General features: G+C 43.1%; 1 protein-coding gene across 1 annotated transcript; it reads left to right on the forward strand.

The window, feature by feature from the left end:
• Positions 1-1501: 1501 nt before the first annotated feature.
• On the forward strand, positions 1502-11320 carry LOC106613849 (RNA exonuclease 1 homolog). The gene is given in 17 exon segments (XM_014216522.2): positions 1502-1845; positions 2339-3129; positions 3132-4325; positions 4529-4630; positions 4723-4939; positions 5260-5417; positions 5512-5649; positions 5824-5947; positions 6153-6278; positions 6384-6521; positions 6616-6729; positions 8416-8489; positions 8725-8835; positions 8955-9070; positions 9188-9326; positions 9859-9979; positions 10085-11320. Coding segments are annotated over 17 exon segments (3939 nt in total). The 5' UTR covers positions 1502-1658; the 3' UTR covers positions 10174-11320.
• The last annotated feature ends 2651 nt before the right edge of the window (positions 11321-13971 follow it).

Raw genomic sequence — 13971 nt, forward strand, 5'->3', positions numbered from 1 at the left:
AACTCAATTTTATACACTAATTGTAGTCTCACCTATTCATTTCTAATGACTGGTCATTTTGACCTGGAACACCACTGGTGTACAAAAGTCAAATAAAACACCCCCATTTTTATGAAAATCATCAAATGTATTTTGTGTGTTCAGATGCCCTGTGTGGACAAAGTCATGGAGCCTTATGACAATCAAATTAAATGAACTACATTTTTCAGAGAAAACTTGTACATCGGTCCAATTCGACCAGAACACAGCAGGAGGGTTAATAGCCTAAGCATAGCTCTATAAAAGCTCTATAAAAGTTTCATACGTTCTAATTTATTATTATTATAGCCCATAGCGCTTTTTATAGACACAAAATATGATCAAGGTTCACATTTGCCCTACTCTAGTTTGGACAAATGTCTTGTAAGGCTGGCTTTAGCAAACAATTTGCATAATTGATTGGTTTAATTGATCAGCTGTGCGCAACAGGTGAAGAACATGTATTAAAGGGCAGAGCTTGGTTCGTATGCGAGTCGGTGACTTTGAGGTTCAGCTCAGGAAGGTATGGTTGGGTTACTGCGTGCATGACCATTATGTCGGCTTTTTATTTTTGTTAAGCGGGGATGTTATTTGTTTATGGTTCTATTGATTTTATAGACTCCTATCCTTAACTGGCGTCGTATTAGGTCTAAACTCATTTGGCCAAAATTCTGAGTACCATTTTGGCAACAAAATTGAACAATCAGTCTAAAAGTAAATGGGTGTATTTTGTGATATATATCCATTTAAAGTTTGCTTGATACAGATGTTACCACGTTCAATCTCTCAAATCAGTGCAATTCTGGTAAACAAATGTTTCGTTCTTCTATAGCCCTACCTACATGTTTGATTAGGATGAGTGCAGTTTCTCATCAAGATGTCAGCTGTTCTGATTACCGTAAGGACTGAAAAAAATACTATGTGTAATAAACCTTTGTCTGGTTTCTTTAATCGTGAACCACCCCCACACACACACACACGCACGCATTGGTCTTTTGACAAATCACAGATTTTTTTTATCCAGCTCTGATTGGGCAATAGACCAATTTAGTGAAGGAAAAAACCAGCATCTGGCTGCCTGTGTAAACGCCAGGAGGAAACTGAACACATTAGGCTAACCTAGGACCTGACTACTGGGCCTCAACTCATTGCACACACTGACTACACAGACTTCAAAGGCCAATCTAATGCGTGTTACCACTTTGCAGAAGCGTGAGGTAGCTAGTATAAGGCTGCGATGTCAGGGTGAACTGTTAATGTTCAGTCACTTTCGTAAGTCCTTAGTCACGTTTATACAATGAGATGGCAAATTAACGTTTCAAAATGAAAACGAAACGACAAATTTTTGAACGCAAATATGCTGTGGGTAGCTTTCTTACACCCACGTGCTCTCATGGCCTTGGACTGAATTTCCACAGGCAAGTACGTGGTATTCTCAGTGACGTCTATATGTGCGACGTGGGCTTCTCGCGATAGCTTTTTTTGGCCATCCAACATGGCGTCGTAGGGATGCTGTATTGTTGTTTTACATGTACCTAGCTATGTGACAAGTGGATTCCTCTCGATTTATTACAACTAAAAAACGAACTAGACCAAATTGTCAGTCTCGATTCTGCGGGTATGAGAGGTCTAGGAAGACTATGCTGAGATCCACCGGTTTCTTCCGTGGAATTGACTGCCCGTTTTACACGGATAGTTGCAATGGGAAAAGCGGCAAATATGGGTGCAACAGACCATACTGTCACTTCAGACACAGCAAACATAGACGTGCGTCTTATGGCTCAAATGACACTAGAACATCAAAAGAACTTTACTCCACACAAAAGGGTGACTTACATTTATTTTGTATTCCTCTAGCTTAACTATGTTAGCTAGCTTTCCAGTGTTTGTTTATGTCGCAGTGGCTGCATAACGTTAGCTACAGTGTTTAGCTAAATATTTTAACCATTGTGAAATATAAAAATATATTTCGCCTTACTGAGGGGTTGATAACATCACATCTTGTACATTAAATAAATCCTCAATCGGCTTTACTGTGTGGCTGCATTAGCTAGCTAGTACATGTTAACTGTTAGCTAGTAAAGTCAGAGTGAGGTAAGGGGGTGTCATTATGTTAACCCGTTGAATTCAAAGGTTCTGCGTGTTGTGACAAGTCAGGTTTGTTGACAATGGCATTTGAAACCTTATTTATATGCAAGGTAGGGACAGAAAATAACATTCAACTGAACTGTTAGAGTACTGTAAAACTGTGCATTATACTTACCGTAGAACATGCTTGACAATTTGCTAATCCTAATTGGTATCTAATGGCTTCTTTCAGAGCAAGGTGGCTATGACCCATTCAACCCAGAGGTAGTAAGACCAGAGGAGCAACAGAATGGGGAGCCTGCTGCTGCAACAGTGGACATGGGTGCCCTCGAGCTTGAGTTGGTCAACCGTGCCATCGAGGCGGTACGCAGTGAGGTGGAGCGGGAAAAGAAGAAGCTCTCACAAATCGGGGACCTGGAATATGACCCTTCTGCCAGTTCTCCTAAAGTGTTGCTGAAACCACTCTCACAAAGTGGAGACCAGAAATATGACCCTACTGCCAGGTCCCCCAAGGTGTTGTCAAAACCACTCTCACGAACTGGGGACCAGGAATATGATCCCACTGCCAGTTCCCCCAAAGTGATGGCTAACTGGCCAAAACCACAGGCCGTGGCATCCCATTTGGCGTATGACCCAGGCAGTTATCAGATGACTACAACAGCTGATTACAATCCCACCCCTCGCTCCAGTAAGTACACCTTGGACTCTGACAGCAAGGACAACCATGCCAGCTCCATGGAATATGTGCCCACCTCGGTTACCAAAACAGCTTTGAAAAAGCCTGCTCGAACACGATCTCCTCATCTACCCTCTCCCCCTACTAGTCCTAAGTACTCCAATAATGCGGCCTTCTCCAAGAACAAGTACACAGTGGATAATTCTAAACCATCCACAGACATGGAATATGACCCTCTCTCCAACTATTCAGCTAAAATTGCTGTCAAGGATAAGAAAGACCAGAGGACAGGTGCTTCTAAGGGAGAAGGGAAAAAAGACCTCACCTGTCAGGGACAGGAAAGCTGTCAACGGATGAGGAATATGTGCCAACCACCAAGAAGCCTCGACAGGTGATACCAGACCCACTGAAGTACACTGCCAGTTTCTCTGAGTCTGAGGAGAGCTCTGGGACAGAGTATCGACCCACCTCTCTCAGCCGTCTGCAGAGGAGGAAGAGCAGCAGTGGGTCAGTGGAGGAAGCCTCTGGTCCAGGAAAAGGAGAGAGGACAGAAAGAGCTCTAGGTGGGCTGAAACAACAGAGGAGTCGGGAGGCTAAAGAGCAGGAAGACTCAGAGAACCAGGAAGTAGCAAGGCAAAAAGACAAGCCAGAGACTGAAAAAGTGGCAGGTAAAACCAGCCACATGAAGAGCATCAAAGTAGAGAAGGTGCATAAATCTGAAAAGGAGTCCAGTAAAAAGAGTGGTGGTGGTGGTAGTAAAGAAAAAGGAGCAGTGGATGGTAAGAAAATAAGTGATTCAAAGAAATCAAGCCAAGAAACTGCAAAGAAGGACAGCAAGAATCAGGGAAAGAAAGAAGAGGAGAAAAGCAAGATAAAGGATAAATCCATAGACAAAGGCAAGGAGGGACAGGAAGAAAAGAGAAGTAATGGAAAGAGTAAGCTAAGGACAGACAAAGTAAAAGGGGCGTCAAGCAAGAGTGAGAGAGAAAAGGGGGGTGGGGATAGTAAAAAACTGAAGACTTCAGACAAGGAAAAGGACTCTTCTAAGTTTAAAGGACACAAGAATGGTAAACATGACAGCAGTGGAAGAGAAAAGGGCTCCAATAAAGTTAGCAAAGGGAGTTCTAACAGCAGTAAAGACAAGGTGAAGAAAAACAGCAGAAGCTTCTCGGATGGCAAAACAGGAAAGGTGAAACAAAGATCTCTGAGTCACGTAGATCTGTTTGGGGATGAGAGTGCAGAGGAGAAACGCGAGGAGGATGACGAGGAGGAGAAAATTGTGAGGAAGTCAGCTGCTGCTTTCAAGAGGGGGCATTTGAATAAGAGGAATGCCTCAGAGCTCACCCCCTCATCCTCAGAGGATGATGACATTGGTCCAGAGGATGACAGAGGCTATGATGACATGGATGGTGGTGGGGTGGACTACTCCGGTCTGCAGGTGGACATGGACTTTGACCTGGATGATGACCCAATGGAGGAGTGCTTACGGATCTTCAATGAATCCAAGGATGTGAAGACGGAGGACAAGGGAAGGCAAGCCAAGGTACCCATAGATTGCCATCTCCCTTCATTGTAAGTTGTTTTGTACAATATTTCCTTAGGTTACCATTCACTGCAGTTTATGCTGTTCATACAGGTCAGTAAAAATGTGTGTAATTCATTTTAGAATGGCACTGTTTCCAATATTCTGTTCATGAAATATTGTGTGAAATGTAAATCTGCTCAGTTTTTCCTTTCCCTTCCCAGCCCTCTAAAGATTCTGATGATGAGGATGCCACAGACAGCAATCAAACTACTCTCTTTCCTGGGCAGAAGAAGAGGGTTTCACATTTCTCCGCCAAAGGAAGTGTGAGTTTGTTCTCTGGAATTTACCCCATCTCTATGGTAACCACCATAGCAAAAAGCCTTTCATTGAATACAAACTGGATTCTGTGTTTCAGACTGAGGCAACGCCAAAGCCTCCACCGTACAGGAGACTGACTGCCCAGGAGATCTGTTACCAGCGCATGCAGATTGCCCAGCAGCAGGCCTCTCAGCTTGCAGCAGCCGTGAAGACTGCCTCTACACCCAGACCCAGGCCAAGCCTCAGCCCCTTCCCTGGGGAGAGGAAGAGAGTAGCCCACCGCCCCATCCCATTACCATCCTCCTCCAAGTCTGGTAAGAATGCTTGGCCTAAGGTCTTTCTATCGTTCACCCCATATATGGTCATGTCATCTAACACAGGGTTTCCCAAACTCAGTTCTGCCCCCCCTGCCTTTTTCAAGTAATCAAAGCTTAATGATGAGTTGGTTATTTGAATCAGCTTTGTAGTGCTAGGGCAAAAACCAAAACGTGCACACGGGGGCCCCAGGACTGAGTTTGGGAAACCCTGATCTAACACGGAGTTTGTATGCATTACGATAGCACAAAAATATGAGACCAGAAAAGTGTCATTTAAGGACTGTGTTGTTGAGAAAACTTTCTTTATCTGGCTGCAGGTCTTGTCGAGGCAAAGCTAGCAGGCAGCAGAGTGTTGTCGCCCACCAGGACCCTCCCAGGAGGTGTCTCTGTGAAGGCCCAGACATCAGCCGGCATCTTGTCAAAGACCACCACCACTATTGCACAGAAGAGGGTGGCACACACTCCCACAATGAAGGTAACGGCAGGAATTTATAGTATGTCAGAACATTATCATGAAAACATAATATTTGTGTCTATTTAGTTGACATTATTTTTTATGTTCTTCTCAGAGCTCTGCAATGAAGCGCCCAGTGATTCCCACTGAGTTTGGAGCCAAAGTGCCCACCAACGTCCGCCAGCGATACCTCAACAACTTTATAGATGAGTGTATGAAGTTCTGCCCCTCTGAAGACTTGGCCTTCCAAATGGTATGAGACCACACAGGGTTGAATTGATTCATCATTTAATCTATCCATGTCTACAGTTAAGGATGTGTGCTCATAGCACTGCTAGTGGTATCCCATTTTAGAAAAGGGTGGATGAGTTATGTTTGTGAAATATTTGATGTGAGTTGAAGTTCTAACAGTGGACTGTCTCTCTAGGCCCTGGAGGAGGAGAAGGTGGTGTATGACCGGAGCAGCAGTAAGAACATCTACCTCAACGTGGCAGTCAACACACTGAAGAAGCTACGCAGCAAGAGCAGCTCCCCCACCTCACCCGTTGCCAGTATGTCACTGACACATACATTAACTATGTAGCAATTACAAACAGATGGTGTTTGGTGTAGTTGCAGCGCTTCTGTAAGTCGTTGCCCTTTTGCACAGATCTAGGATAAAATCTCCCTCCAAAAATGGCAACCTTTTACCTTTAGGTGAAAAAGAACCAAACTGAGTTAGATCAGAGTCTAATCATCCTGCTTGTCTTCTTTCAGGGAGCCCTGCAGTGGTGGGGAACAGGAAGGCCCAGTCCCATGAGGAAGTGCTGGGGGGACGCCTCGCTGCCAAGACCAGCTTCACCATCAACAGGACTGGCAAGCAACAGGAGGAGAAACTCAGTGGTTAGTAGCTAGTCCTCCTCTGGTTGGAGCTGGTATTACAGGCAGTAGATGTTTGATTAGGCAGGAGGGGCTTTGTATTCTAGCTATGTTTCTGCACGGCTGCAGGTGTCAGGCTGTACAGGAAGCTGAGGGACTATCTGATGACGGAGGAGCAGCTGCAGGAGCATGGATACCCCAGGCCACACCCTGAGCGCTCAGGTCGAGCCGTGGTCCACAACATCCCAGAAAAGAAGAATGTTGACCGTAAGTCTACAAAGCACCTACACACACCCTCCTCAGTCTGTTTTGGATCAAGTCCTTCTCTGCCAGACTAACAGATATTTTGATTTATTCAAAGCTTTTGCCAAGGTGTGCTGTCGATGTGGGGCCGAGTATAAGATCAACGCCAACGGCAACTGTGTTCGCAAGGAGGAGTGTAATCATCACTGGGGCCGTCTGCGCAGACATAAAGGTAGGTCTGTCTGTATGTATACAGTGAGTTTCAAAAGTATTTGGATACTAGCTAGGTTTCCATCCAATTTCCAACAGATTTTCATGCAAATATTCTAAAATCTGCATGAAACAATATTGGCATTTCCCACCAGAGATGTTTCGAGCAAACTTACTTTTTGCGGATAAAAGGCTGTGCGTGATGACGTAGTGCACATAAAAATACACTATATATACAAAAGCAAGTGGACTCCCCTTCAAATTTGTGGATTTGGCTATTTCAGCCACACCCGTTGCTGACAGGTGTATAAAATCGAACACACAGCCATTGGCGATGGGGATGGCAGGAGAAGGCAGGTAACAGGGTCCACTTTCTGTGATATGAATCCACTGCTCTTAGAGAAGAAAATTTTTCCAATGAAGTGAAAACGTTCTGTCTGTTTTCCATTAACTCAGTCTCAGCTATAGCCTAAGATCACCATGCGCAATGCCAAGCGTCGGCTTGAGTGGTGTAAAGCTCGCTGCCATTGGACTCTGGACCAGTGGAAACGTGTTCTCTGGAGTGATGAATCAAGTTCCACCATATGTCAGTCTGACTGACAAATCTGGGTTTGGCAGATGCCAGGATAACTCTATCTGCCCAAATGCATAGTGCCAACTGTAATGTTTGGTGGAGGAGGAATAATGGTCTGGGGCTGTTTTTCATGGTTCGGGCTAGGTCCCTTAGTTCCAGTGAAGGGAAATCTTAACGCTACAGCATACAATGACATTCTAAATGTTTCTGTACTTCTAACATTGTGGCAACAGTTTGGGGAAGGCCCTTTCCTGGTAATTCATCCGCATGAAATGGCTGGGTGGAAATGTGGTTAGTGACAATTTTTTTGTTTTGGCTCTGTACTTCAGCACTTTGAAATGGAACAATGACTGGGGTTAAAGTGCAGCTTTCATTTGAGGGTAATTTTCATCCATATCGGGTGAACCGTTTAGAAATTACAGCACTTTTTGTGCATAGTCTTCCCCCCATTTTAGGGCACCAAATGTATTGGGACAAATTCACTTGTGTGTGTTAAAGTAGTCAAAAGTTCGGTATTTGGTCCCATATTCCTAAATAATGTATTGTCATCTTGGAGTCACTTTTATTGAAAATAAGAATAGAATATGTTCCTAAACATTTCTAGATTCATGTGGCTGCTACCATGATTACGGATAGTCCTGAATGAATAATGATGAGTAAGAACGTTACAAGCACAAATATCATATCCCCCCAAAAATGCTAACCTCCCCTGTTTTATTGTATTATATTCTTATTTACAATAAAAGTGACACCAAAATGACACATTATTTACCATTCATTTCTATTGGGCACAAATATATCTGTAACACAACCAAAACAAACTTAAATGGGGGGACTATGTACAAAAAGTGCAGTTCACAGATATGGATGAAAATACCCTCAAATGAAAGCTGACCGTCTGCACTAACATCATAGTCATTGTATCATTTCAAATCCAAAGTGCTGGAGTACAGAGCCAGAACAACAAAAATGGTGTCACTCTCCCAATACTTTTGGAGCTTACTGTATTTGTCTGTCTATGAACTTTTGCAGTTATTGAATTTGTGCATGTTGTAAAAGGAATGTTAGGATTTGAATGTAGTGTCATATTTTGAATTGGACTAGCAAGAGCTTCTGTGTGTCTGTGGTAAACAGTGTCGGGAGGCTGGGAGAATAACTACAACTGCTGCTCAGGGCCTGTGGGCTCTCCTGGCTGCTCTGTGTCTAAGGTAACACACCTAACAGTTCTGCTGTGTGATCAGTAATAATGTCAATACTGAGTTTCAACTGAGAAACATATGGGAACACAAGGGGGCAGTGTTGTGCAAGGCACATCGTGACAGCTACTTATTGAGCTTGATGACTTCCATTCAAAGCAGAATACTTTCTCTGTTTATGTTACATTTTAAGAATCAACTAATACCTGCCATTTGATTTTTCACCTTGCCTCCTGTCTGTCCACAGCAACACGTTCAGGACGGACGCAAAGAATCATTGGACGGCTATGTTCAGACCTTTGATAAGCAGCTGCCCCCAGACGGCAACGGTGGAGTCTACGCCCTGGACTGTGAGATGGTGAGCTTGCTGCTGCACTGCTTTTCTTTGGGCAGAATTAGCTGTATGAGTGCTGAGAGGGCCTCTTAATACCCTATATAATGTGTCGTCTTTGTCGCTCTCTTTCTCCTCGGTAACAGTGTTACACAAAGCAGGGTCTGGAGCTGACCAGGGTGACTGTTATCAACTCTGAGCTGAAAGTCATCTATGACACGTTTGTCAAACCCGAAAGCAAAGTGGTTGACTACAACACACGGTAAGGGATCGAGAGAAACTTTTTTCAATCTTGAGTGTGGAGATGTACAATATCTAGCATATGCGCGTACACACGCTAGGACAAATAAGAAATACGTTTTCATCATGGTTTGCGCAGGTTTTCGGGTGTAACAGAGGAGGACCTGGAGAATGCGACCATCACCCTGCGAGACGTGCAGGCTGTGATCCTCAACATGTTCAGCACTGAGTCCATCCTCATAGGACACAGCCTGGAGAGTGACCTCTTCGCCCTCAAGGTACACACGCACACACTCCCCTAATCTGATTGCCCTCTGGTCATTACGTGTGTGTGTTTTACTATACTATTCGTGTGAGTACCAGAAGTCCTTACACGAATAGAAAACCAATAACAATTCAGAGAAGTTTGGACATTTTGACAGTCCTCAGTTGTAAAAAAGCTATTTTAGTGGGGCCTCCTGAGTGGCGCAGTGGTCTAAGGCACTGCAGTGCTTGAGGCGTCACTACAGACCCAGGTTCGATCCCGGACTGTGTCACGACCGGCCGTGACCGGGAGTCCCATGGCCATCACTAGGACGCATGACTTGACTTTCGCGTCTCCCGAGCCCATTGGAGAGTTGCAGCGATGAGGCAAGATCGAAATTGGGGAGAAAAGTGGTAAAATACCAAAATAAGGCTGTTTAGGGATTAGGTTAAGGGGTTATGGAAAATAGGATTTTGAATGGGAATCAATCCTCACAAGTATAGTACGACGTAGGTAGGTGTGTCTGTGTAATGGCCCTCACTCTGTATCTCATGCTGTCTTTGTAGGTCATACACGGCACTATAGTGGACACAGCCATCGTGTTCCCCCATCGCCTGGGCTTGCCATACAAGCGGGCCCTGAGGAACCTCATGGCAGACCACCTCAAACGCATCATACAGGACAGCGGTGAGCAGCTAAGCCCTCATTACACTGTTTATTGTTCCTCTGTATGATATACATTGGTCACATGTCAACAAATCACTAGTAGGCCATTTCCCTCTCTGGTTTCAGTTGAAGGTCATGACTCCAGTGAGGACGCCTGCGCCTGCATGGAGCTCATGATATGGAAGATCCGAGAAGACGCCAAGGTAAAGAGATGACTTTTGCTCCCCTCTGACCGGACCGCTGTAGAGAGACGGACAGGGAGGGGGAGAGAAGGGAAGCTGAGGGCCCTGGAGAGAGCTGTCTGTCTGAGAGGCCAACAGCCCAGCACTTTTCTACTGTGGTGGGACCTTGGCAGTGACAGAGCGCAAGATGCTGAGAATGTGCTCCTCTAAAGAGATCTGCAGGGATGGCCAAGTCACTGTGTTGCCTGGTCAGGTGGGCCATAGTGGACAGGTTCTGCTGGAGTACATTGGAGTGCCAGCAGAGCCAGAGCCCTCGATAGAGTGAGTTGGTAAAAGGCAGAAATCAACAGTGTTTTCATTTACTGTTCCTGTTTTATTTAGAAAATCCATGATCATGATTGTCACCAGTTTTTGTTGGTATGTATTCTTCTCCTCTGGCGATCTAACTCTGAAAGACGGGGGGTTCTTGTTCACATTATGTTATGTGAACGAAGACAAAATTCTATTGCTGCTGAGCTGCATCCTTGGCCCAACTTGCACTATAGAAATGCTCTCTTCTCTATTGGGCTAAAGTACCTCATCTGTGTTGAATGAATACAGTACTGAAGACTTGGTACTGAAGAACTTGCTACATCGTTGTCTAAACATGGTTATTCTCAGTCATGGAACGGTGCCACCATACATGCACTCGGTGTTGGGGTTTGTACCACATCTGTGCTGTTAGATGAAATGTGGTCAATCTCTTAGTATTTTGTCGGCTCTCAAACTTGATTAAGCATGACGGTCAGACCCCAAAACAGAAATATTTATGTGTCTAAAATTGTCCTGGTATGGTTGATTAGAGATATTGTGTTGAATAGCTTGACCATCAAAACTCACTAGCTATCTCTGTGTCCTGTGCACTGCATGAAAGTGAACTTGGGCTATTTTTATAGCCACACAGATAGAACCTATTACTCCCAGGGTATGTAGAAAACTATGTCCACATTATGCAACAATTAGTTATTCAATGCAGACAGATATCAAATTGTTTATAGTAGCTAACGGCTATAATTTTGTGTTAAATATGGTATAACATATGAGGGTAAAAAAAACTTGTGCTGTATATATGCTGTAAGTTGTTTCCTTTTTGTATTTTTTGGGGGGGGTTTATCTTTTTCTATTAAAAAGATTGAAAAGATCTGGTTTATGTAATTTATTTTTGCTGCCAATGTCAAAGCATAATAAACATTGTGTATAGTTGACCAAATGTAGGTGGTTTACTTAAATATTAGTGCCTATCCTGTACATATACAGTGCCTTCAGAAAATATTCGCACCCCTTGACTTTTCCCACATTTTGTTGTGTTAAAGTGGGGTTAAAATGGATTTAATTGTTAAACAATTTGTCAACGATCTACACAAAATACTCTGTCAAAGTGGAAGAAAAATTCTAAACATTTGTAAAAAATAAAAAAATACAAAAAAACAATTGAACTCTAATATATCTTGATTAGATAAGTATTCAACCTCCTGAGTCAATACATGTCAGAATCACCTTTGACAGCGATGTGAGTCTTTCTGGGTAAGTTTCTAAGAGCTTTGCACACCTGGATTGTACAATATTTGCACATGATTTTTTTATATTATTCAAGCTCAAGGTTGTTGATCATTGCTAAACAGCCATTTTCAAGTCTTGTCATACATTTTCAAGCAGATTTAAGTCAAAACTGTAACTAGGCCACCCAGGAACATTCAATGTCCTCTTGGTAAGCAACTCCAGTGTACAGTTGAAGTTGGAAGTTTACATACACTTAGGTTGGAGTCATTAAAACTAGTTTCTCAACCACTCCACAAATTTCTTGTTAACAAACTATAGTTTTGGCAAGTCGGTTAGGACACCTACTTTGTGCACGACACAAGTAATTTTTCCAACAATTGTTTACAGACAGATTTCACTTATAATTCAGTGTATCACAATTCCAGTGGGTCAGAAGTTTACATACACTAAGTTGACTGTGCCTTTAAAAAGCTTGGAAAATTCCAGAAAATTATGTCATGGCTTTAGAAGCTTTTGGTAGGCTAATTGACATAATTTGAGTCAATTGGAGGTGTACCTGTGGATGTATTTCAAGGCCTACCTTCAAACTCAGTGCCTCTTTGCTTGACATCATGGAGCCAAGACCTCAGGAAAAAAAATTGTAGACCTCCACAAGTCTGGTTCATCCTTGGGAGCAATTTCCCAACACCTGAAGGTACCACGTTCATCTGTACAAACAATATTATACAAGTATAAACACCATGGGACCACGCAGCCGTCATACCGCTCAGGAAGGAGACACGTTCAGTCTCCTAGAGATGAACATACTTTGGTGCGAGAAGTGCAAATCAATCCCAGAATAACAGCAAAGGACCTTGTGAATATGCTGGAGGAAACAGGTACAAAAGTATCTATATCCACAGTAAAATTAGTCGTATATCGACATAACCTGAAAGGCCGCTCAGCAAGGAAGAAGCCACTGTTCCAAAACCGCCATAAAAAAGCCAGACTACGGTTTGCAACTGCACATGTGGACAAAGATCATACTTCTTGGAGAAATGTCCTCTGGTCTGATGAAACAAAAATAGAACTATTTGGCCATAATGACCACTTCAATCCTATAGAACATTTGTGGGCAGAACTGATAAAGCGTGTCTGAGCAAGGAGGCCTACAAACCTGACTCAGTTACACCAGCTCTGTCAGGAGGAGTGGGCCAACATTCACCTAACTTATTGTGGGAAGCTTGTGGAAGGCTACCCGAAACGTTTGACCCAAATTAAACAATTTAAAGGCAATGCTACCAAATACTAAGTGACATTTCATATTCTTAAAATAAAGTGGTGATCCTAACTGACCTAAGACAGGGCATTTTTACTAGGATTAAATGTCAGGAATTGTGAAAAACTGAGTTTAAATGTATTTGGCTAAGGTGTATGTAAACTTTTGACTTCAACTGTATATTTGGCTTTGTGTTTTAGGTTATTGTCCTACTGAAATATGACTTTGTATCCCAGTGTCTGTTGGAAAGCAGACTGAACCAGGTTTTTCTCTAGGATTTTGCTTGTGCTTAGCTCTATTCCATTTATTTTTATCATAAAAAAACTCACTAGTCCTTGCCGATGATAAGCATACCCATAACATGATGCAGCCACCACCATGCTTGAAAATATGAAGAGTGATGTGATGGATTTGCCCCAAACATAACACTTAGTACTCAGGACATACATTTAATTTCTTTGTCAGTTTTAGTTCCTTATTGCAAACAGGATGCATGTTTTGGAATATTATTTATTCTGTACAGGCTTCCTTCTTTTCACTCTGTCATTTAGGTTATTATTGTGGAGTAACTACAATGTTGATCCATCCTCAGTTTTCTCCTATCACAGCCAACAACTCTGTAACTTATTTAGTCACCATTGGTCTAATGGTGAAATCCCTGATTGGTGTCCTTCCTCTGCAGCAATGGAGTTAGGAAGGACACCTGTATCTTTGTAGTGACTGGGTGTATTGATACACCATCCTTTTTACCCATCTACCCATAGGTGCCCTTCTTTGCGAGGCATTGGCAAACCTCCCTGGACTATGTAGTTGAATCTGTGTTTGAAATTCACTGCTCTACTGGGGTACCTTACAGACAATTATGTGTGGGGTACAGAGATCAGCTAGTCATGTTAAACACTATTATTGCACACAGAGTGAGTCCATGGAAAGTTTACATACACCTTTGCCAAATACATTTAAACTCAGTTTTTCACAATTCCTGACATTTAATCCAAGTAAAAATTCCCTGTTTTAGGTCAGTTAGGATCACC

The sequence above is a fragment of the Salmo salar genome, chromosome ssa10, assembly GCF_905237065.1.
Source record: "Salmo salar chromosome ssa10, Ssal_v3.1, whole genome shotgun sequence".
In the NCBI taxonomy this organism is placed as follows: domain Eukaryota; kingdom Metazoa; phylum Chordata; class Actinopteri; order Salmoniformes; family Salmonidae; genus Salmo; species Salmo salar.